Source organism: Gossypium arboreum, chromosome 1 (assembly GCF_025698485.1).
Source record: "Gossypium arboreum isolate Shixiya-1 chromosome 1, ASM2569848v2, whole genome shotgun sequence".
NCBI lineage: Eukaryota > Viridiplantae > Streptophyta > Magnoliopsida > Malvales > Malvaceae > Gossypium > Gossypium arboreum.
In genome coordinates this window covers 5,002,954-5,028,884 of record NC_069070.1, presented here as the reverse complement: position 1 = coordinate 5,028,884, position 25,931 = coordinate 5,002,954, and the positions used below count along the sequence as shown (strand labels likewise).

Below are 25,931 nucleotides of genomic sequence, written 5' to 3'. Positions count from 1 at the left end.
TCTGAGCATTGTCATTGCCCATATAAACAACTCCTCCATTTAGTTCTACTAAATCGAGAACCACTCCGGTTAGGGGACATATGATAGGTACAACTGAATCCAATATCCACTCATCCGAATGGAACGACGATGATGATGCAACCAGTGATAATTGAGTCACGGTATCATGCTTTGCAACACAAGCATCTACTGACTTTTCCTTATTCTTCGACTTTGGACAATTTTTCTTCCAGTGGCCTTTCTCATGACAAAAGGCACATTCATCTTTCCCGAGTCCGGACTTTGACTTTGATCTCCCTTTGAGTTTTCTTCCGAGTGTATGAACGACCTCGGACTACTAAAGCTTCAGATCTCGATTGAGTTTTTCTGTTTGTCCTTCTTTCTCTGCTCATAATCAGATAAGGCGCATGCACTTCGCTCGAGATATATCACTCCCGCCATGAAGTAGAGTAGTTTCTAGGAACTCAAACTCCTCGAAGTGACCCCAACAAGATCAAAGCCAAATCTTCATCTTTGAATGTCTCATCCATATTCAAGAAATCGGTGACTAACTGATTAAATTTGGTGATGTGATCATTCATTGTGGTACTTGGGACGTAAGTGAAGCGAAAAGCAGTCTTTTCTTCAAGTGGAGCTTATTTTGACTGTTTTTCTTCAAAATTTTTCTTCAAGTGCCACCCACAACTTATTTGCGAAGTCTCCTTTGAAAAAGCATACCGCTCTCGAGAAAGGCATGATCGAATTGTGCCACATGCCAACCGATTGATCGCCTTCCAATCTTTCTCCCGTACATCATCTGGTTTCTCTTCATCAATGGCAATGTCTAGACCTGCTGAAAAGGGCATCTAGAACCTCACTTTGCCACATACCAAAATGGCCCGTGCCATCAAAGATCTCCACGGCCAATCTTGCATTTGCAATTGTCGGTCTTGTCCACATGGACGATGTTGAAGCTCCTACACCGACCGCTTTTCTCCATAATCTTTCAATATACCTAAGGAAATCTTTTCGATGTGGAAGATCGGTTTAAACCGCAACCACAGAGCATACTACGATTAACCTTCGCTCGATACCACTTGTTGTTTCAATAGGGTCGGAAGCGTGTAAATTATTGTACTAAAAAATCACACAAAGTTCAATTCCCAGGGAAGAGAGGTGGATCACAAGGATCTCTTAAATACCAAGTCTTTCGTTAGTCAGAATATCCCTTTTATAGTAATTTAATAGCACAATTAAATACTACTATTATACCTCAAATATTGAAAGAAAAATAGGACACGAAAGAACACAAGAGTTTTAACGAGGTTCGTAAATTATACCTACGCCCCTGCACTAACACCGGATGATAACTTTACTATCTCCAAAATATTACAAACAAATAGAATTCTTAAGAATTCTCAAATGGGAGAAGAGAGAAAACTAAGAGAGAAAGATTGGTTGGGATGATTGAAATGAGAAATGGTTAGGCCTATTTATAGTTAAGGCTCAGGGACTAACTTGCAAATGGCCTAAAAAATTAGGGACCAAAATTGCAATTATCCCATTCAACTTTAAACAAGTTGCTTGCCACTTTTTTTCTTTCGGTGCCAATTGCACCTCCCACCACCCACCATTTTTGACTTTTCAACAAATGTCACTTAAAGCAAAGGGAATATCTAAGCAAAAAGACAACCACGGCCCAAAGGTGGCCAGCAAAATTGTTGTTCTTATTTTAAAAAATATAAATAAAAAAGAAAAGATAAACTTGTTATGTTTAAAGAATTTAATTGTTAGGGATTTGTTTGTTTCGAATTATATTTTAGTTACTTAAATCTGAAGTGTTATATTTTAATTATTTATATTATTGTTTTGTTACGAAGTGGTTACTCTACCGTTAAATTTCGTTACCTCCCTAACGGCCGTCCTACATGGAAGTCCAAATAGGTTTTAAATACAAATTTGGATGTCTTATATAGCAATCCAAATTAAATTTATTTAATTAAAATGTATTTTTATCTCAGCAATTAGACATCTAAGTTGATATTTAAAATCTATTTGGATTGCTACGTAGGACTGTCGTTAGGGAGGTAATGGAGTTTAGTGGTAGAGTAACCACTTCGTAACAAAACGATAACGTAAGTGACTAAAACGTAATATTTTTAAACATAAATGACTAAAATATAGTCCGAGGCAAATAAAAGTGACTATTTTTATAGTTTACCTAATTGTTAATATGAATTGGTGATGAGGTATTATCAATTTCCAAGTGAATATAAGTATCAAAATTACATCCACTTTAAGTATTCTCATCTTTGAATGTGAATGTAATTATCAAATTGTATTCGTGATTAGATTTTGTGCTTCAAAGGTTAGGACCATCCTAGTAAATATTTTCCTTTTGAAAAATTAGGAAAATGTGATTCTTATTATATAGACACGGTTAGATTTGATTATAGGTTGAGTTGAATCGGATTCAGATCGGGTCAATGTAAAATTTTAGATTCATTTTTAGGCTTGAGCTTGGCTCGACCTGAAAATGGATCTAAAATTTTGCTCAAGTTTGATTTAGATTAAAAATATTAAACTCGAGCTCAATCCGGCCAGTTTGTATTAATTTTTTATATATAAAAGTAAATTTAAAAAATATAATATATCAAATACAAAAATAAATGTTGGGAAGAAAAACACTAAAATAGTTGCAACTTAGTAAATAAATACCTCTAAAATAGTAGCAAATTTAACCATAAAATAATAGTTATACAATATTCAAATCATAACAATAAAATAATAAAATGACAACAAAAAACAACAGAAAAGAAAGTTTAGGCTAATTTGAGTTGAGTCGAGCTTAAAAAATCTTACTTGAGGCTCGATTCGTTTAAAAAATAAACATTAATTTTTTATTAAAATTTATTTTTCGAGCCTATATTTTTATTTAAATCCTTTCACATTTCGAGTGTAACTTTCAAAACTGATCAAGTAACCAAACCCAATTTTAGGCAAATGGCTTGGTTGTATTTTTTGAGGGTCGAACATATTTAGAACGTGTTTACACAATAATTGTAGGTTTACGCACGATAATCCTTACGTACAAAAGTATACAATAAATTGAAATAATGTCATAACAATAACGCTCTCAATTGTTTGCGAAAAGTAAATTAAAATTAAAATTAAATGTTTATATAAAATCAAAATGTATATATTATATTATGAATTAAAGGGTAAATAGGTTTTTTTTAATTTATAAAATTGGCTTTAATGTTAAAATTAATATATATATTTATTTAGATTAGTATCTGAAATTGGATGATGTTAACCAATCATGGTGTTAATTGTCACAATTGCATTAACAAATAATGTGCCACATGTGTAACCTTTATAAACCCGGTTGTCCATGTTATCTAATTTTAATAGAGTTACAATTAGATCTTACTTATGAGTCAGATAATTTAGTCTGTTTCGAAAGTCTATTCAAAAAATGAGAGAGTTTTAATAAAAATTATAGGTTCGAAAAACAAATTTGGAAAAAAAAAGGCCTATTTAGACAGGCTAGGCCTCGAGTAAGGCTTTTTCGGCCTGACCCGACCTAAATATGTAAAAAAATTATAATTTTTTAAAATTTTTTTTCTATTTTTTTCACTATTTTACTACCATTTCACTATTATGTTGTTACTATTTTATGATTATTATATAACTCTTATTTTATTATTAAATTTATTACTATTTCAGAGGTATTTACTTAATTAAATTTATTTTTAATTTGTTGAGAAATATTAATTTTAATGTTTTAATATTTTTAATATATTATATAATTTTTAAAATTTTATATATAAAATTTAATCTTGACCGGTTGAGCCAGATTTTATTCGGATCAAACCCAAATCTAATAAATGAGCCTAAAATTTTGATTGAACCTAACTTGGTGTATGAACGCCTCTAGACAACAATATATATAGACAACAATTTAAAATATAATAAAAAAATAAAATTAGGAAATTTATAAAAAAAATGAAAAAGAAAATGCCAAAAGTGATGAATGCAGACAAACAATTCTGGACTCTCCATTTTATTTTCTTATAATAATAAATATAAATCTCTGGATTCAATCTTCTTTCTTATCCATCCAAACAATAAAAATAAGAAAAAAAAGAAAAACTAGGAATATACTTCCTTCAGTATTTACTCAACCATGAAAGCAGCTGAACCTAAATTTTGAACTGCCGCTTACATCTATTAAAAAATTTTAATTATTGGAATAAGAAAAGAGAGAGGCGAATTGAATGGGGACGGGAACATCGAGGAACGCCGATGGAGGGTTGCATGGAGGTGAAGAACGAGAGGAGAGCCTTGACCAAGCCGGTGGCCAACTCTACGTTTCGTTGAAGATGGAGAATTACAAGAAGAAAGGAGACCTTATCCCTCATATTTATGGCTCTGTTCCTCTGGTTGGTTCTTGGGATTCAACCAAAGCTGTAATCTCTCTCTCTCTCTCTAGTTTCATTTTTTTTTGAATTAATTTTTAGTTATGTAATTGTAATTTTGTTTTTTTTTTTTAAAATGGTGATAGCTTTCAATGGAGCGAGAATCGGCTTCGATGTGGGAGCTGAGCTTCGTTGTTCCTCCTAATCATGGTAAAGTGTGTTGCTAGGGTTGCTACTCTTTTTTTTTTCTGTTCTTTCATTTTTGGATATGGTTTTGTTTGGTTACTGGGAAAACTAAATAGAATATGGGTGTTGGGAAAATTAAGATTATCCTTTAACTTACCAACTTTTTAGAAGATGTTATCATTAAATTTTTTATTGAAGCTGAAAAAAACTCCATTGCACTATTGAATTAATACTGTATAGTCTACTAGTCCTCTACGTTTTTAAGAATCAGGTTTCCAAATTTAGAGATTACCTTTGGGGTTTCTGATGTAAAATTTTAAGGCTCTGTTTGGGTTTCTGCTTTTGCTACTTCTATTTTTATTTTTTTTATTTTTGTTGGATTCAAAAATAGTAGCTAAAGTGAATCTTAGGAATTCATCGGAGTTTTCTACTTATTTGTGTGTTTTACCTGTTTAAATTTAGAAACTTTGGATTTCAAGTTCTTGTTGAAGCCTAAGCATGGTTACATGCCTTGTATTGTCGAGGAGGGTCCAAACCGGTTGCTTACTGGGGGTACTTTACAAGGGGATGCTAGACATGCTAGACTGGCACTATTTAAGCTAGATAATGAGGAGGTTCTTGAGTATCGGGTGTTCATTAAAGCTGACAGGGTATCACCCTTTGATCTTGCGGCAAGTTGGAGAGCTTATCAAGATAATCTCCGGCCTTCGACTGTTCGTGGCATTCCTGATGTTAGCATCAATGCAGCTCCAGAGACAGGTCATGAGGTATGTCCTATTTGGTCCATGTTCTCTCAATCTTTTATTTTTAAGAGAAAAGTGCTTTTCAACCTGCGGTATGTATTGAAAAGATGGGTTCATGTGTAAATTATCATTTCTGAATTATCAGCTCTACAGCTGATTGGAGCTTTGCCTTGATTCTTGAGCCTTATGTTTGTTAAGGTACTTGAATGTAAAATTCCTTTGTTTTACTGTACAGAACGGCTCTTCTGCTAGTTTGGAGCTTGACCTTGAACATTATGTTGTACCTGCTCCATCCACTTCTGCAAACTCAGGGCTCGTTTATGCAGCCAACTTGGCAGAAAATCCACGGTCTCTAACCTCTTCTGGGGTTTCTGGCGATCGACCTGCAACTAGAAAGGTTTATCTTGGTAACCCATCTTGCAAATGTGTAAGCTAGATTGTCTTATGGGCCTTGAAAAAGATATTTACATATTATCAGTTTAAGGATGTTAACGCACAATGTTGTCCTGCTACTCTGACACTTTATTTTCTTGAAGTGCCTGTGTCTGACACTTTGGACGGACATGGGCATGGATGTTCAACTCTCCAAATGCGTGGAAAAGTTTAGACTTGTGTTAGACAGAGACCCTTATCTGACACTCAAGCCCCAGCCTGTATAACATAGGTTTTCTGGTATTCCATCCTGTGTAATTTTTTAGATCATATTATTTAGTAAACATAAATCTTAATTCTAAATGTAATGGCAAGTTCCAGAGGCCTATCCATCAAGTGATATGTAAGCAAATTGTTGTTCACATTGCATCTTAGATTGCATACTTAATAGGCAGAGATCATTTACAAAGGTTACCAAGCTCCATGGCTTTTATGATAGTTTGCATCTAATGCTATGTACTTCCTTTTTCATAGGAGATGGAGTTTATCATACCGGACCCTTCTAAGGTATATTCAGGATCCGGGATGGTTGAATCAAAATCTGTGGGGACCTTTTCACCTTTGCAAAAGCAAGACAGTCACAGGGGGCTGTTCGTGGATAGGGGTGTTGGATCTCCCAGACTGGTCAAATCTTCTAGTTCAAGTACTTTTAGTTTTGATCTTAAATTGGACAGTAAAAATAAGGTTGGATGACATATGTTTCCTCATAGTAACGTATCAGTTGTTCTCTCTTTCTGGTGGTGTTCTTATATTTACTTCTTTTTCTTTTATTTTTAGAATTCGATGCCAGCAGCTGCTGGAGCTGTTGCAGCTGCAGCTGTAGCTGATCAGATGCTTGGACCAAAGGAGGATAGACATCTAGCCATTGTCCTGGTATTCTTCTTTATAAGTAATTTGTGAGCTTTTTATATGTTATCATCTTTCACCTCCTTTACTATAATTTAGTTGTCACATCTGTGATATCTAGACTTTAAAATGTTAATCATCTTCATATTCCTAAAATAGAACCATATGGCATGTATTCTACTAATTACTTGAAAGAGAATCAGCTGAAGTTTTTAAGAATAAGTGGTGCTAATTAGTTGCTTGACTCTCAGGTTGGTTTGCCAGCTCGAGGAAAGACCTTCACTGCTGTTAAACTTACACGATATCTTCGCTGGTTGGGACATGATACTAAGCATTTTAATGTTGGCAAGGTTAGTGCATTTTACCTTGAATGGTCTTTTTGCTTTGACTTGTTTCAAATGAAAGAAGAATAACTTGGATCTTTCTTTGTCCATAACAGTATCGACGACTCAAACATGGTACAAACCAGGTAAGTCTGAGTACCTCTGTTCAAGTTTATCTTCTGGGAGCATCTCTTGTGAAGCTGCTAGTAAAATTTGTGCTGTTGCTTTGCAGCTTAACAAACTCACTTTCTGTTAATGGCTTTATCTAGTAACTTGATAATTAAAATGGGATATGGTGCGAACTTTTTTTTTTCCGAAATGATTTTTGGTTGGTTATTCACTCTTTCATGCAGAGTGCTGACTTTTTCCGAGCAGACAATCCTGAAGGCATGGAGGCACGTAATGAGGTGAGCGTCTCTGGAAGAGTCTTTGTTTTTTTCTCCAGAATTGAGTTATTTGTTTCAAGGGCCCAAGTTGATGCCATTTATGTCGATGGTTTAATAATTGTTTATGTGGACTAAATTAGTATTAAATTTCTTGGTGTTGTTGAAATTAGTAATGTCTAATAATTGCTTTTACGTTGGGAGGCAACTGAGTTTTGGATGTTATGGATGTATTTCAATTTTTAAGAATCCAGTTTACGGTATTAGTGCTCCTTAGAAGATAGTAGATTTGGAATTTTATTTTATTTTCAAGAGCAGTTTTAGTCATTAAACACTTTCAGGAAACATTCTGTGGCACCTAAGTAGAAGCTGGCAATTTTTTCCCTATTATATGCACATCTAGTAAAAACTTCTAACCCATCTTGAAGTTATGTAAATGAAATATTTGTAGGCAGATACCACAAGAGTAAGAGTCACAAGAGGTAGTTTTGAAGTAATTGCATGATCCAAAGCAATTTGTGGTTTTCATCTCTTCATGGCTGGAATTGCCATTGACAAATATACTTTTTCTAATGAAGTTGGTTTTTCTTTGATGATTGATTGATGGTAACCATATTAGTCTTCTGTTTTATACGTAGTTTTAATAAGTCACTTGCTACTAGGTAGCAGCCCTGGCAATGGATGATATGATAGCCTGGATGCAAGAAGGTGGCCAGGTAAGTTCTTATGTGACAATTATTTTCTCCCTCATTCTGCTGACAAATTTACTGTATTAAATCCCTTTTTAAGTGTAGGTTGGAATATTTGATGCAACTAACAGTAGCAGGAGTAGACGGAATATGCTGATGAAAATGGCTGAAGGAAGATGTAAGGTACTGTTATTACATGGCAAGGAACCAGCTATTTGTATCCTAGTAGAGCTGATATGGTTATTGGGTGGAGCATGTATGATATATTACAGATGAAAAGAAAAAGCTAATATAACTTAAGGGCGTGACACCTTACTTTTTCTGGTTACTTGGGTCATATACTTGTTGATTTACTAAGGTGGCCATACACAAATATTTGGGTATGAATTAATGCACTTTAGTTAGGTTGGTTAGGACTGCATTCAGGACCTAATAGGGGACTCATATTTTGTGCTATTCATGATTTTGCATATGCTGTTTTACTAGAATCATGATTAACAAATGTACATGTGATGTATTGCTTAATGATATAATAAATTAAGCCAGAATTAAATATATCTAGTTTTGATTTTCTAATACGTTTATCTTTGCTTTTGATTGTAGATTATTTTTCTAGAAACAATATGCAATGATGAAAGGATTATTGAAAGAAATATTCGCCTTAAAATTCAACAAAGTCCTGACTATGCAGAAGAGTAAGGCTATTATCAATAACCTTTTACTTCTTGCTCAGATGAAAAGTTTTAGACTTGCTTATCAATCTAGTTTTGTAGGCCAGATTTCGAAGCTGGATTACAAGACTTTACAACCCGGTTAGCTAATTACGAAAAGGTAGTTCCTGAATTGCTTTTGTAGTTCTTCGTTAACATGTTTGCTTCGGATGCGGATTACCATTCTAAGGTGTACCTTTGTGCTTATTGTTACTAGGTTTATGAACCAGTTGATGAAGGGTCTTACATCAAAATGATTGATATGGCTAGTGGGCATGGTGGACAAATACAAGTTAAGTTCAAATCTCCTTCTTTTATATGGCTTTTGTGCTTCATGCATATGCATGTGGGATCAATGTTCATTGTGGCCATAACATGGTGTAACTAGTCTGTATTGTTGTACTTTTCGTTAAAAGTAGTTTGTGTATTTGGTCCTGTCTTGTTTGGCCAATATATGGAGAAAGTTGTCATTATAATGGCATTGTTGTTCTTAAAGCTTTTTCTAGCATATCTTTTGTTTCTTATTTCCTTAAAGTATTAATTCTTAAATGTTTACCCCTTCTCTTTCTCAACTTCTTAGATGATTTAATGGCTTTGCAATATGATCTAAGATTTTGCATGTTTTAACTGGATTCAGGTTAACAACATCAGTGGCTATCTTCCTGGACGAATCGTCTTCTTCTTGGTATGGTATACAATAAGAAATGAGCTTCAATTATATCACATTATAAAGTCTACTTATTAAGTCCCTTTTCTCAGTTCCTTGTGTTTGTTATATTGGATGCAAAACATTTTTTTGGTTAAAGGAACGATAACTCTTTTTATAAATTGGAGCTTTGAAAAATTTGGAGTCTCTTTGGTATTCTTTTTTCTTCTTGATATGGCTTAAATCATGATTAACAGATCGTCTGGGTGAAATTATATCTGACAACATTTGGCAACTGCACTTTTGTCTGCGTTATGTTGCAAGATATGGAAGGAAGCTTGAGACTTGTAACATTCAGATTCTACACCTGTTACATTAATTATTCTATATGTATCTTTTGTGACTATTACTCATCTCAGAAGTGCCCTTTTTTTTTTCTTCTTTTTTTTTTTTTCTCTAGGAAGGCATCTGAACCTTCAATGAAATCTTAGCATCTACCATTTCTGGAGTGATACTTGATTTAAATGTTTACATTTACAATTTTATATTATGATTTGCAGGTTAATACACATCTGACACCTCGCCCAATACTACTTACCAGGCATGGAGAGAGTCGTGATAATGTTAGAGGCAGAATTGGTGGTGACAGTGTATTGAGGTAAGCCTTTTCTATTATTTTGATGGCATTATATAACAGGTGGTTGCAAATTGTTTTCATCTTTCTTTTCTTCATGATATACTTTTATCAGAAGACTTATGTAATCGATATTTGTTTAATATCCTGTCAGGAGAGATATCCTCTTATCTTTGCTATTATTGTTCTGATTTCATTGTGCTTGTTGGATTAGCATATGCCAGTATCCAGTTTTAACTTACCAGGAAATTTCTTTTCCTGTTGCAACAGTGATACCGGAGAAATTTATATGAAGAAACTCGCAAACTTTGTTGAGAAGCGACTGAAATCTGAAAGGACTGCTTCTGTAAGCTTCACCTATTTGTTTACATTTATACCAAGCAAAGTTAATCACTTCTTTCAGAATTCAATTGCATCAATTTTACATTTCTTCCCCGTTCCATGTCCTGGTCCTTCTTTACATTTGGAAACCTGCTTTATGTACTTGAAAAGTGGAGTTATCCCCTGTTGGTTGTTATTTCTTTTGCTTGAGATAGTGTCATTTGGTAGTCTATTGATCTAAATTCAAAAAAAAAAAAGAAAGAAAAGAAAAGAAAAAGAAAATGCATGCAAACTGTAGATCAGTTGAGTATATGTCAAAGATCTACATTTTGGTATCATCTGTTTCTTTTTTATCAATTGGCATCATGGTTTGAGTAAATCAAATTGTATAGATGTTATGGGATACTGTTTCTTCAGATGTTATATATTTTGCAGCCTCTGTACTTGAAATAGGCATAGATAACTGAAACTTTATCAAGCTTTACGTGTGCAGAATATGTACAAGCATTATTTATTTTTTGTGATTTTGTTGTAATCTAGATATGGACCAGCACCCTACAGAGAACGATTCTGACAGCAAGTCCAATTGTTGGATTTCCAAAGGTTAGTGGGAAACCATAAGAAAGTAACTTATACGTCCTTTCTTTCATATTCTAGCCCATTCTGGCTGCTGAATGAAGTATATATTGATGTGTTAACAGACATATAATTCTTCACACTTTTGATAGATACAATGGCGTGCACTGGATGAGATAAACGCTGGAGTATGTGATGGAATGACTTATGAAGAAATAAAGAAGAATATGCCAGAGGAATATGAGTAAGGCTTCCTCATCACCCTCATGCTACATTTCTCTTCTTGTTGGTTAAGAAAATTGAATGCAAGAGAATCTAATGTTGTTAATAAGCTCTTATTGTTGGCCTTCAAAATTTTGTTATGTCACATTCACTCAGTTATGGATATTGGATATGAGTATGTATCCTAGTGTTTTGACTCTCCTTTCATAAAAAATATTGGATTTGCCGAGTTGGCTGAGAAGTGTCTGGAAATAGGATGTAGGAACGGGGATTCATTCTCCTTTTCTTTTTTTTTTTTTTAATTTTTCTACAGTTCTAACCTCTTAGGGGATATTACCTTTTATAATTGAATGGCTAATGAACATATTTTTGGAATTATTGTCTTATAGATTACATAAAACTAACTTGAGGCTTTAGTCTAGGTGGATTTTTTTAATCATATTGAAGGTAATGCGACTTATATCCTAATGGGGGGCCATAACTGAAATGGTTTTATATTATCACATATGTAATTAGGCTTGTATTATAATTGGGATTTTTTTCTTTTACATTTCTAGAAGACAAGTTAGTTGAAGACCACAAAATCCTATAACGTGGACTTGTCTAGATGCTTCCATTATTCTAGTCTTCCTCTCTTTTTTATTCATCAAAGTGGACCGGGATCTCTACTGGAAACCCAATGAAAGAAGGTAGAAAGCAGATGACAATGTAAGACAACAAAAGGTTCACACTGAAGCTGGTTTCTAGTTTCAAACCCGTCATCCTTCTCATCTCTATCAAAATTTAATTTTCTTCTTATTTTACTCTTTATCCACCCTCCTTAAAATCTTTGGTCCTAGACCAGAACTTTCTCAATTCCTCCTCCACCTCTTTTTTGTCAACATATAGATTAAGTTGCTTTAATTTGATGTCCGTATAACCCAGCATCATCTATTGTCTCTGCCATTCACTTTCTTCATTGCTGATTCAGAATTGCAATTTCTGTAGGAGATGCATATTCTACACCCATAAAGGTGTTGTGTTGAAGATATAATTGATATAATTGAAGCCAATCCATTTGGTACAAAAATAAATAAGTCCTATTCAATTTAACTGAACTAGTTCCTTAATTTCATCTAGTTTAGAAATGGTTGTCACAAATGATAGAAAAAGAAGGCAGAAAAAAAGTTGGAGAATAAGTTGTAATAGACCAAATTTATAAAAAGATAGGGTAAATTTGACATTATATTGAGAATCTTACATTACCTAAGGAAGAGGTGGTAATGAGATTACTCTATATATTACCAAATCTTAAGCACAGCTAGGAATGTAAGATTCCCAACTCAAGGTAATCTTCAAAATCCAAACAAGGGGATGGAAATTCAGAATCTTACATTACCACGGATTCCTGTGAATCAAACGCCCCTTAAGGGTTTTGGTGCTCTAATATATTGGGTCCCTCTAACCCTGCTTGTGATGTATCAAAAAAGCTTGTAATGATTTTTTGCCCCTTGATTGCGCTTTGCTTTCTTCATTACTGCAGTCTTAGGTGATTATGTCTTATTGTTGTTATAGATCTCGCAAGAAAGACAAGCTTAGATATCGGTATCCTCGTGGAGAATCTTACCTGGATGTTATTCAAAGGTTAAGAGTTTCTCGACATTCTGAACTTTCAATTGTTTGCAAATAATGTTTTACATTTGAACTTGTGAGATTTAATTCATTTTCCACATTAATGCAGGCTTGAACCTGTAATTATTGAGCTTGAACGACAAAGAGCACCCGTTGTAGTGATATCTCACCAGGTTATATTTAACAGCAAAATCTTGTGCTTTATATAATTTCTCATCTTCTGAATTTATTATACATCTTGAATGATTTGTTTTTGGTTTCAATTTGCAGGCTGTGTTGAGAGCATTATACGCTTATTTTGCTGATAGGCCCCTCAAAGAAATTCCTCACATTGAGGTAACTAATAGACAAATTGAAATTGGTGTATCTTTACTTATTTCTTCTTGTGGGTGACTTATCGTTTGCTTCTCTCTGATCCACGAAGTGGAAAAAGAAAACAGAATCATATCTTAGTTTCTCTACTTGATTTTTACCATCGAGATAGAGCTATATTACTTGAACTCAAGGATACAGATGTGTTCGAAATGGGTATATTCAACTTTTTCGAAGTTCTGATGCTTCCTTCTCTCTCTGACGATATCGATAGAACATCATCTATGATCCACAAAATGGAAAAAGAACACAGAATCATATCTTAGCATCTCTACCTTGATTTTTACCGTTGGGGGTAGAGCTATATATTACTTGAACTCAGGTACAAGTGTCGAGTACAATTGTGCTCTTGTCTCCTTATGCATGACCGAATATGCTTTTGGATATGGGCACTTTGAGAGAAATAGAGTCAAAGCAAGATAGGGATTGAAAGCTCTCCCATAATAGAATTGGAAAAAGAAAAGCTACAAAAAAGTAGGATGAGTTATGGGAACTTGCGTTTTTGAGTTCTTACATCTGTTATGGTTCCAATTTGCAGGTGCCACTTCATACTATCATAGAAATACAAATGGGAGTAACAGGCGTTCAAGAGAAAAGATACAAACTAATGGATTGATCCTATTTTCAAGAAATTCGTTTTTCTTGATATTGGACTTTTCCAAAAGAAAAAACCCATTAAGATGAAATTTTCATTCATTGTATTTCAATTCTTTGTCAAAATATAACATTAGTAATAATCTAACTGTTGTAACAATAATTACTAATAAAACATGTATAAGTTTTGCTCTGAACAATTTCAGGTCTCAACCTAGACTTGTATAATGCCCACAATGGCTTGTTGCCAGACTTGTCAATTAGCATGTGGGGTTAATATGGGTCACGTTAATTTAGATTTTAAATTTTTTTGGTTATTTTGTTTGATTTGGATTTTCTTAAGTTCAGGTCTTTTTAGGCGTATAATAATTTTGGGTTTAGATAATTATAAAAATAAATCAAGTTTATTATATTGAATTATTTTTTCCAGTTTTCAAAATATGTTATGGTCTATAACTACAAATTTTAGTTATATTGTCAACAAATATTTAAATTTTTTATTTTAGCTCTAACAAAAATTTTTGGTATGACTTAAATTTTATTTGAAAGACTCTTAAAGGATGATTAAATATGATTCGTTAATTTAACTAATTTGAATTTTTTTTCAATTGATTTGATCAAGTCTTTAACTTAGTTTAAGGGTTGGGCACTTGGGTTATTTCAATTTGGCTCGAGTTTGAGCCATTTTGAATTATTTATCTTAAGTATTTTGGGTTTGAGTCATTTTTATTCAAGTTATTTCTAGTTTAAGTCATTTTAAATTAGTGTTATTTTGAATTTGATACTTGAATTCGGGTTATTTTAGGTTACTTCTATAATAACTAGGTTACTTCTATAAGTTATTATAATAACAAATCATTCCAAGATAGAATCATATTTTATTCCAATTATTTTCTAATATGAGGTTGGACAAGCTTAGAGTATGACATTTTATTGTTAATAGTTGAATAAAATTGAGTTAGAATTTTGTAGTTTTTCAATTGTTGGTAAGTTTTTCTTATGGTCATTTAACTATGAAAAGTTATAAAATGGTCACTTTATAATTTAATTTTTTTGTTTTGATCACCAACTATTAAATGGTTGATAAAAGATAGCATGGTAGCTTTTAAAGTTGATATAATAGCAACTTTAACTCTCAATATTTATATATTGTGTCAATTTAGTTAATTCTAAAAAATTAACTCTTAATATTTACACATTGAGTAATTTGGGTTTTTCTTTTTGTCAAATTTGTTTTTCTTTGTGACTTTCACTTAAAAAAGCAAAACAAAAAACAAATTATCAACTAAATCTAATTGGTACTATACAAAAAAGAAACACCCGAAATTTAATATAATAAATTTTATTTTTTATTCTTTTAGGATTACCTCTTATTGTCATAAATAAAAGTAAAACTACAAAAAGAAGAAGACCAAATAACATAATGTGTAAATGTTGAGGGTTAATTTTCTCAAAAACAAGACTAAATTGTCACAATGTATAAATATTGAGAGTTAATGTTATTATTATGCTAATTTTAAAATCTGCCAAGTTTTCTTTCCATTTGTAATTTAATGACTGTGACCAAAAAAGAAAAATTTAAATAATTGAGTGACTATTTTGTAACTATTCATAATTGGATTACCACAAAATATATTTACTAATAATTGGATAACTGCCATTATAGTTTACCCTAAAATTAATTTTGACGGGTTACCTCCCTAGAATAAATACTGAAATTACATTATTACATATTTTCCAAAAGAGTAAACTACAACCAATGTGACTAAATTATTAGTAAGTTTACGTTTTAGTCATTCAACTTCAAAAAGTTACAAAATGATCATTGAACTATTAGAATGATTTCATTTAAATCACTGGATTGTTAATATTGTTGCTTTATGGTCTTCTCTGTTCCCACTACTTGCACCAATCAAAAGCTCTCCTTTCTCTTTTCTTTTATAATTTAGTTTTTTTTTTTATGTAGCAACTTTGAATGACACGAATCTACGAACAAAAATTTAAACTGACACTAACCGTCAGATCGATTTGGATTTAGTGTATGTTCTTCTATTGGTTGAAAGGTACTAATTTACTATACTGGTCATCGAATCATTACTTGAAACTCACTAGCTTGACTTTAAAAAAATTAAGGACCTTAACAGTTTAATAACTTAAATAAAAATTTTCGAATAATTTAGTGACTTGAATGAAAATTTTCAAGCAATTTAATGATCATTTTATAACTTTTTGAAGTTGAATGTTAAAAACTAATTTATTTAGTAAACTTTGCTGTAGTATACCCTTTCCAAAATAACTTTGGATGTGAAGATCATCATCCCGACACTAAAAAATTGTCTTGACCGATGCCCTGACTAGAACACAGGATAATCCATTGCCTTTGGAGGAATGGGTACATTGCTAGTGGGCTTGAGTCAACGAGTCACGAGCGACGAGCCTTGCTTGCATAAAAGTTGGATAACTTGCCCCAAACATGCACCCAAAAAAGGTGGAAACATAGCAAGTTAAAGTTCAAGTTATTGGAAACTCAGTCTGGTTGGGTTCACGTGTAGCTTCTGATCCGAAAAAGGAATTGACCCTTCTCCCTCACTTGTGTTAGGTTACCCACCCCTACCGTTTTTTGCCTTGCCCTTCCCCAATTATGTAATCCAAAAAAAAAAAGAAAAAAGAAAAAAGAGTAATCAAACTTTGGGGTTAATTTGATCAAAACTCTAAAGCCATCATTCAGATTTTAATTTGGTCCCTGATCTTCAAACAGTACCCATTGAATCTTTAAAGTATCAGTACTAGTATCATATCAATCAAGTTCTTTTGTTAGCCTAATTCTAACGTGGAGTATATTTAAAATAAGTGGATCAAATTATAAAAATATGTATCTATATCGCATAGACAATTTAGATTTCATGCATAACAAAAGTATTTAATGCTAATAAAATTCAAGAGTATTAATTTTTCAATATGTTAAATTTACTTCTCCCAAAATGGAAAAATAGCTTTTTAGTCCCCTCATAAATGATAAAATTAGAAGTTAATATATAATAAAATTGCACTTTAACCTTCTAAAATAATTTTTTTTTGTTTAGTCATTAAAAAATGATGAAACCATAAGCTAATAAATTATAAAATTACACTCCAACCTCCCGAAAATTTATAATTTAATTTTGCCCCTTAAAAGGTTTCTAGCTTCACCCTTGAGTACACACATGTTTATAATTTAATTTGAGTCGGCATTTAATGCCCAAATTAATGTCTAAGTTTATAAAAAAGATCTACTTGATTACCTAATTCAAAATTTGGGTAATAATTTGAGGATATTTGATGCAATTGCCCCTTAAACTTTGATGTCGTAGGCATTGGGGATGGGTTCCCCTAAAACAATCACATGAAGAATCCTATAAACCGATTGCCTCACCTAAGCTGCCGTCGCCTTCACGAGTCCTTCATTTCATAACCCTTTTTTCTCACCAATGCACCGCTCTCATCTCATTTGCTCCTTGGATTATGGGATTCTCCTTTGACTTAATTACACCATCAATATTATCATATACGTATATAGGTTAGATTGTGGTTTTAGTCCTTATACTATGGTCAAATTTTAGATTTAGTTAATATACTCTATTTTGACATTATTTGGTCCCTTTATTTTTTTTAATGTCATTAGTTAATGAAAATAATTAATGTCATCAATTATTAGTAGCTGATCTTGGCATCAAGTTTTAGGAGGGAGCTAACTTAAATTTTAAAATTTTTGAGGAATTTAATGAAAATTATCAAAAAATTTGATGGGGCTTGATTAAAAAAATTTAAGTATCTAATGAAAATTTTCAAAATCTTTTTGGAGGCCAAGGCCCTTGGCTCTAGTGATCATCCATCCTTGTTAAGTATTCCGATTAAATTTCTAACATGGAATTTTCTTAAAAAAAGTTCTTCCAACACAAAAAAGGAAAATTTATGTCAACATGACAAATTGGAAGAAATTTTTTTAAGAAAAACCAAACATTTTTTTTCTCAAGATATCCACTGGAGCAAACCCAATGATTAATCCTCCGTGTTCTGTAGGCCTGTTAAAGGATAAATGCTGATCACAAATTTTAAAGCTGTTTTATATTCAATACGAGGATCAAATCCTCGACCACTAGTTAAAGTAAGAGAAACTCTTGCCATATCACATAATCTCGTGATTAAAATCTATACAGAAAAATTAATAATATTAACAATTTGAATTTAACTAAAGACATTGACATCAAAAGTAAATGACTAAATTATGAGAAATTAAAATTTAGGGACCAAAACTAAAGGTGTACCTACATATTAAGAAAGGAGAGAGAGAGAGAGAGGTAGTGTTGTTGACTAACACACGCAAATGCTTAAAAAGGAAGAATCCCCATAATTTAATCCCCAAAACCCAACAAACAACTTGACTTTCACGGAAACATTTCCTAATAGTACTATTTTATATTTATAGAAGATTCCAATTCCATTCATTTCATATTCTTCTTCTTCTTCACTTATTAATCATCATTTAATATTTTATCACAAGTAATTATTCGGTGCACTCTTAAGTATTATTATATCAGTGTTATTAAAATCGTGTTGGTCGAATCGATTGGATTAAAAATCCATCAATGCATCGATTTAGATATAAAAGTTGAACTGATTTATAAGTAAATCTTTAGGGAGAGGTGAAAGTTCAGAAACTAGGACAATGTTGATAGTTGAATCGGTTGAATTAGCTTTTAAAAGATATTTCTATTAGTTTTTTATAAATTTTTAATTATTTTTAAAGCGACAATCAACCTGTTTGATTCGAGAACTGATGATTTAACTGGTTCAACTGATTATTAAGACAATACATTATACTCTTAAGTAGGGAATTCATGTTTAAATTCCGAAAAAGATTAAAGATGATAATAAAAAGACAGTCTTTTTACGGGATTCGGCCCCAATCCGGTATACCCTTTATATAACATCCATTTCAAACTAGACTAAAAAAATTAAACTTATACCCAATTTTAACTTAATATGCCTTTTTATCAAAATAAAATAATAATTTTAAATTATTCTTTTAACTATTAATTAAATGTTAATATAAATTTTATTATTATATATTTTAAATTAATATTATATAAAAATGAAAAAATAACTACAAACCTCGAAAATATTAACCTAAATAAATCATAAAACAGAGATTAAGGATTACATGAGGTCCAAATAGATGATATATATAAAGGCATTTCCATCCCCATCACTCAAATAATTCCAAGCCCCATCTGCATATTTGCAGCTCACTAATCTTCAAAAAAGAAAAAAAAAAATGTCAGCTACCATTGAGTCAGAACAGCAAACCCCAAACCCACCATTATCAAATCTCGTGAGCACCATTTCCTCCTACGATGGCAACGTGCTGCTGGCTGCCATCATCTCATTGCTTCTCGTCATCCTCTTCGTCCTCCTCCTCCATCTCTACGCCAAGTGGTTCTTGGCTCATGCTCGCCAAAGAAGCCGATCTTCCTCCACTCTTTCTCACGTCTTCCCCCACGACCGCTTCCGCCATTTCCACGCCTTCTCCTTCGACAACAACGCCTCCGCCTCCTCCCCATCCAAGGGTCTCGATCCTTCCCTCATTTCCTCCATCCCCTTGTTCGTTTTCAAACTAGATGAACACAGCAACAACAACAAGAAGCATGGGTTACACAACTTAGACTGTGTCGTGTGTTTAAGTCCGTTCGAGGATAACGATGTTGGAAGGAACTTGCCCAAGTGCGGCCATGGTTTCCACCTCGAATGCATTGATATGTGGCTCCACTCTCACTCCAATTGCCCCATTTGCAGAGCGCCTGTGTTGTTGACCAATGATGCTGAATCTCAAGTCAGTTCATCGGAGACTGTGGGGGAATCATTAGATTCTGGTCGTCATCATCAAATTGCGGCACCCATTGACGATGACGATGACGATGACGATCTTTCAGCTTCGTCTTCCATTGGTTGTTCTTTGAAGAGAATGTTGAGTAGGAACAGATCAGAGAGCAAAGTTTTTCCCACATCAAACGGCGGTGATCTTCAAGTTTGAGGCTGATGAACAGAGTGATTTACTTGCTCTCTTTTTTCTTTTTTCATGTTCATAAATTACATCACTTTTTTGTGTATAGATGTCGGAAAACTTGTTTATCATCTTTCTCCTATATTGAGCCACATAATTTTAATCTTGTTTTCCATTCATCCGAAAATCCATTCAATCCAAACCCTTAAACTCCTAAAATTCAATGATTCAAACCCAATGAATCGAAAATGAGGTGATGAGAACTTGAAAAGAAGGAGATTGAGATGGAGCATGGTGGCCGCATATGGTTGTCGCAAAAGCAATAGTATAATAAACCCAGGACCATAAAAAAAAAAAAAAGATTGTCTGAAATGCAAAAGAGGACAAAAGTCTTTCCTTGTTTTGTGGTCAATGTTAATTAATCAATCATGTGATGTGAGGGACATGAATGGTCAAACAACTGCTGCACATATATTTATTAGATAATCCAAATCCTTGGTCGGATTTTTGGACCATTTGCTTTTACTCAGGCCCATTCATTTCACTTCATTGTCCTATGCTGCTTTTCTCTGTTCTTTTTATTAATATAAGTCTTAGTCCCTCAATTTCCGAATTAACTCCATTTTCATACCTTCACATTTTTGTGTAAGGACTAAATTGAACCCATTCGATAATTGTTGATCATAATGGCTTTCGATTAAATCTAAAAGATGAAAGCCATATATATAGCAAACCTGCAGAATCCATGCATAAAACGTTTAACTCATGCCAATGGATTGAATAATTGTTACCATTTGCTCAATTTTGGCATCTGCTTCAGTGTCTAATTTGTTGCAGCAGACAACAGTTCACCATCTGTGACTGAAGGACAAACATGAGTCAGAATCACTGTTAAAATTATTTTTGCTTTGCTGTTCTTTTTCTTGGGCAGAATAGGGGTAAAATAATTCCCAACTCCTCAGCTTCCCATCCAATCTGAATTTATAAGGACAAATTCTTGAAATAACCCCTAACTTGATGGGTTATCTTTTATTTTATTTTATTTTGAAAATAACATGATGGGTTTAGAAATTTTATCACACACGTGGAAACTAAAAATATAGAATATAAATATGAGTTTAAAAATAACATATAATAAATAATGAAATGTATGACTTATAACTAATTAGTTGAATGATAAATTAAAAGTTTTATTAATGTAATTAGTTTGAGTTCAAGTCCTACCATATGCATATCTCTATTGTTTTTTTAAATTAAAAATACTAAATTACATATAATAAATATAGAATATAAATATGAGTTTAAAATAACATATAATAAATAATGAAATGTATGACTTATAACTAATTAGTTAAATGATAAATTAAAAGTTTTATTAATGTTATTGGTTTGAGTTCAAGTCCTACCATATGCATATTTCTATTTTTTTAAAATTAAAAATACTAAATTACCTCAAATAATATACTTTATTTTAATTAAGGACATTTCCGTAATTTTTCTAGCCAAGTTGATGATCCGGTTGAGGTTAATATCAACTCATCGAAACTTAAATAATAATATATATTTTCTACATTTTTCAATTAGATTTTTTTGAATTTTTATAAGTTTTTATAAATTTTTACTAACTTTTATATATTTTAAATTTTTATAAGATTTTATAATATTATTTTTATAATATTATAAAAATCAATATAATATAATATAATATGTTTTAATTAAATTATATTTAATTATTTCTTAAAATTTTAATAGATTTTGTAACATTTTGTTAATAAAATGGTTAAGAAATTAAAATATAATATATACATTTAATTTTAAAAATACAGAATTGATATTAGACTGAATTTAATAAACAATATTTCAAAATATAAATATTATAATAGTAGATTGTGTGGATTTTAATTTTTATATATAGTTTCTAATTTAATTTTAATTATTAATCTGTTAATGTAGATTGTAAGACCCAATTTTAGCTCGGGCCCATATACATACAATCGACAAAAGATAACAGTCCAAACTTAAACTACAACAGGCCCAATTCATAAAAATAAAGACTTGGGTCCAAAAAAATAAAGGCCTGATAGGCCCAAAGTTTTGGGGTTTTTGGGAAACCCTATGTCTCCATGCGCCGCACAAATGCAACCACCACGCTCTCCACCTCGCACGTCCGGCCAACTCGCGTGTAGCACGACCCACGACCCACGTTCACCATACCTGCAACTAGTAGAAGCAAAGAAACCATTGTAAAGTTGGCTATAAAAGGCTACGAATTTTCATTTGTTAGGGGATTTTTTTTTTTAGAATATAAAATACACAAAGAATCCAAGAGCAGTTAAAAGAATACTTCAAGGTGGTTCATCATTATTTAATTTTGTTATTTTTATTTTCATTTGAGTCCACGAAATACAAAATAATATATCGTAGAAGGGAGAGGAGTCGTACCTTTTGATTCGCTAGCAAAAGTGGGAAAATTTCGGCCTTCCGATGGCCGTCTACAGCAGTGCGCGAGGTGGTGGAAGAGGGCCTGGGTTTTTGCCCTTTCGGCTGAGGAAGGAAAATGATGGAAATGTTTTAGGTTTTTTTTTTTAAAAAAAAGGTTAAAATGTTTTTTAAAGCAGGTTTTAAGTAATAGAAGGAAATAGCATCAGGGGAAGGAACAGACAGCTTTTTGACTTGGTCTATACGCATAATTTCTTTAAGTGGTTAAAGAAATTGAAGCTTGTTTATATTTTCTGTTTTTTTAAATTGTCCCATAAATTTGCGCGTCCATTCATTTCAGTCCGTGCTGAAAGGAATTGTTTTGGGGCATGGTTTATTTTCTTTTTCGGTCCTTGTAAATTTACACGCGCTACATTTAGGTCCTGATTTTGGTTTTAACGGCTCATTTTATTTATTAATTGTCCCATTTAGTTTAATTTTATTTCAATTGAGTTTATTTCCATTTCAACATGTATAATTCATTACTTCTTTAATTTGTTTAGCATTCAACTTTTTAAAAAAAAATATTATTTAAACATACATTTTGTGCTACTTTAATAATTTTACCTTGTTTTTTTATTTGTGCAACTTGTAAAGTGTTATTTTAAAATTCTATTTTATGTAGTATCATTTTAAATTCTTGTATAATATGTAGTTAAAATACTTTTATATATTATTATTATACATATATAATTTTTGATAAACTTAGCTCTATTCTATATACATTATTGTTTTCATAATATTTTATGTAAATATTTTCTTTTAAATTTATTATATATATATTTTCTTTAAAATTATTCATATATAATTTGGCTTTCTTTTGAGGATCCTGTTTATTGCATATTTTATTTATTTTAATTACTTTGGTATCTTTGTATATACGTTATTTTCATATAGGTATGTATATCATTTGTTAAGTCAATTTGTTTCATTTGAAATTATGTTACATATTATTCATTTCGATATATATTTTAATAATCACTTATATATTATCCGTTTTTTATACATATAAGCTATTTTGAATTCTAACATATGTTATCCCTTTGTATATTGTTCATATGGTTTTTAAATTGTTTTGTGTTATATTGGTTCCTAGTTTTCATGTTGTTTTGTGTATCATGTGTTATTTTTTATTTTCAATTCGTATCCACTTATTATTGTTTCATGCTTATAATTATGTTTTAATTTCTTATTATTGCATCATGATTTTTTTTTTAAATCTTGCATTTTCACCCAACATTGATTGCTTTTTACCCTAAAGTAAACCAAACGAATATATTTTGAGCTGGTTTCATAATTGCTTATTTGGGAAACTCTTTAAAACAAGGCAATGTTTTGTGTATGGAAATTCGGGAAATCGTGCCTTAACGTGCTGGGTTTCGATTATTCCGTTTGGCCAAATAACGGAATACCCTTTTAAGAATTCGTTGCGTGTTTTGAAAATTATGAGGTGATCTCAATTTTTGGAGGTTTAAAGTATTGTGTCCTAACGAGCTGGATGTGGTATTTTATTTCTTTGGAACGAGTGAACCTTAAAATCCAATTCGAATTGTTCATACATTTTTAAAGGAATCGTATTTTAAATTTTTTCAAATTTTCAACATTAGGACATAAATTGATCAATTAGTACCAATTTTGGGCATTACGAGGGTGCTAACCCTTCCTTGTGCGTAATCGACTCCCGAACCTTTTTTCAATTTTTGTAGACCTAAAATTATTATTTTAATAAATCAAATGTTTTATTGAAATGATAAATTTCAAGGTGATCCGATTACACCTCAAAAAGGTCGGTGACGACTCCATACTTCGTTTTAAAGTCGATCCCCGTTTTTTCAAAAATAAAAATGGTTTCGACATAAATTATTAATTAAATTTAAATATTGTAACCACTAAATATCTATTTCAATTTTAATAGTGGATTTAGTTTTGTAAAACTAGCTATGGATAAACTTAGAAATACTTTTTATACTGTTTTTAAAATTGATGTAAAGTTGTAATTTGAATTACTGAATATAAGCAAATTATAAAGACTTATTATAAAAAATATAACTGCAAAACACAATTAAAAATTATAAAAAGGAAGAGGGTCTATTTTGCAAATTTCTCCTTCACAAATGTTTATTTTCTTCCTTTGTTTCATTAAAATTTAAAAACCTTATAATATATGATATATACTACCTATCATGATGGGTTAGCGAATATTATTTTAATGATCTGAGTATTAAAATTTTAAATAAAATTTAATTTAAATACAATAGAAAGAAAGATCAAATCAAATTTAAAACGTTCCATTGTCATCCTTTCGTTTAACATCAAAACATGAAAAAGTTAAATAAGATGGGAACATTTAAAATTCGGTTGGGCCATGAATGATTCTGGCCCAACATTACATGTTGAAGTAAAGAAGTGGTTTTTAGTTTATTATCATATTTATGATACAAATGCTTCTATATAATACGTTAATTTAATTAAAACTAAGAAAAAACCATCTCATAACTCACTTTTATTTATTGCAAACTAGAAAATTCAGATATCATTTTCAATCAAAATCTTTATTTTAAGGGTAAAATCTCAAACTTCACACAAGACAGGAAGCAGAATTTCACCATAAAACACCCATAAATAATACCAATCTTTGATTTACGCCAAAAGAAAGAAGATAATGATCTAAGTTGCTCAAAGGGCTTCACACCAAAACAAATGAAAAAAAAAAATTTTGAGTGATGAATATGCCGTCAATGGTCACTTGATTTTCCTTATCTCTCTAGTTGGCTATTCGGAACATTCATTTTTTGTTATGTATTAATCATGTCTGGACTAAATATGAATATGATCTTTAAAGATCCTCTAAATATATAAAAATATTCAAACAATATTTTATGGGATACTCACAACCGTGTCCGAGTAATATGACTTTCATAGTAATGGAGAAGTGAATGGATTCAAACAAGCTCTACATAGAGGGCAGCTTGATTGAGAACCGAGCCACTTATCAACACATTGAGAATGATAGACATGGTTACATTGTGGCAAGACCTTCACCATCTCTTCACCTTCAAACACCCCTAGACAGATACAACACTCAGTTTCTTCTCCTTTTGTGTGCAAAATGATTGGCAAGTTATTAATGGCATTAGGGTCCAGCCCTAAGGAAGAACCTGGTGGTGTTGCATTAGCCATCGCAGCAGCTGTTGAGAGGAGACAGTGGCTATAAACCCAATGAGCACAAAGGAAGAGAGTGGTGATGAGAAAAAGTAAAGAGAAAAAGATCAGCAAGAGGAAAAGGCCTCTAATGTGTGAGTGGATCATGTTGGTGTGGTTGAGGATGGTGAAGTGCCATTGAAAGATTTTGGAGGCCATAAAAATGGCTAATTGTTTTTTTTTTTTGGAGGATGGGATTGAAAATATTAGAATATATAAAGGTGTTGAATGGGCAATTTTTTGGGGGTTTGAAGTATACCCATACTGTTGTTTAACGTGACCTGATTTTCTTCATCATGGTTGGTTGCATTTATTAACATTGAAGGGTTATATTGGTTAGCAGTTACACCGTAGCTTTATAGCTTTGGAGTGGATTCAGTTCCCACGAGAAAGCACCATCTTTGATCTGTATGTTAATCATTAGGTCTTGAAATTATCACCCAAATCTTAAATTGGTCTTTAAATTTCAAAACATTTTAATTTAATCATTAAAGTATCAATATTGTATCAAATAGGTTATTCTG

At 31.9% G+C, this 25,931-nt stretch overlaps 2 protein-coding genes across 4 annotated transcripts; both read left to right on the top strand.

Moving 5' to 3' along the window:
• Positions 1-4,004: 4,004 nt before the first annotated feature.
• On the top strand, positions 4,005-13,888 carry LOC108483098 (6-phosphofructo-2-kinase/fructose-2,6-bisphosphatase). Of its 3 annotated transcripts, XM_017786308.2 has the most exons (24): positions 4,005-4,451; positions 4,547-4,610; positions 5,049-5,353; positions 5,565-5,726; positions 6,236-6,445; positions 6,539-6,634; positions 6,859-6,957; positions 7,047-7,076; positions 7,284-7,337; positions 7,976-8,029; positions 8,108-8,185; positions 8,606-8,697; positions 8,776-8,833; positions 8,930-9,004; positions 9,350-9,397; positions 9,616-9,705; positions 9,919-10,016; positions 10,263-10,338; positions 10,854-10,916; positions 11,042-11,133; positions 12,666-12,734; positions 12,832-12,895; positions 12,993-13,058; positions 13,633-13,888. In XM_017786308.2, the coding sequence occupies exons 1-24, from the start codon at positions 4,260-4,262 to the stop codon at positions 13,708-13,710; spliced, it is 2,313 nt and encodes a 770-aa protein (XP_017641797.2). In that variant the 5' UTR covers positions 4,005-4,259; the 3' UTR covers positions 13,711-13,888. The 3 variants fall into 3 exon arrangements, with proteins under 3 accessions (XP_017641797.2, XP_017641798.2, XP_052882450.1); XM_017786309.2 differs by lacking the exon at positions 9,616-9,705; XM_053026490.1 differs by lacking the exons at positions 12,666-12,734; positions 12,832-12,895; positions 12,993-13,058; positions 13,633-13,888 and having other exon boundaries at positions 11,015-11,095.
• Positions 13,889-18,917: 5,029 nt separating this feature from the next.
• LOC108482171 (RING-H2 finger protein ATL63) lies at positions 18,918-19,891 on the top strand. Its single transcript, XM_017785287.2, has one exon. It carries the CDS (start codon positions 19,003-19,005, stop codon positions 19,756-19,758), a length of 756 nt encoding a protein of 251 aa, XP_017640776.1. The 5' UTR covers positions 18,918-19,002; the 3' UTR covers positions 19,759-19,891.
• Positions 19,892-25,931: the final 6,040 nt, after the last annotated feature.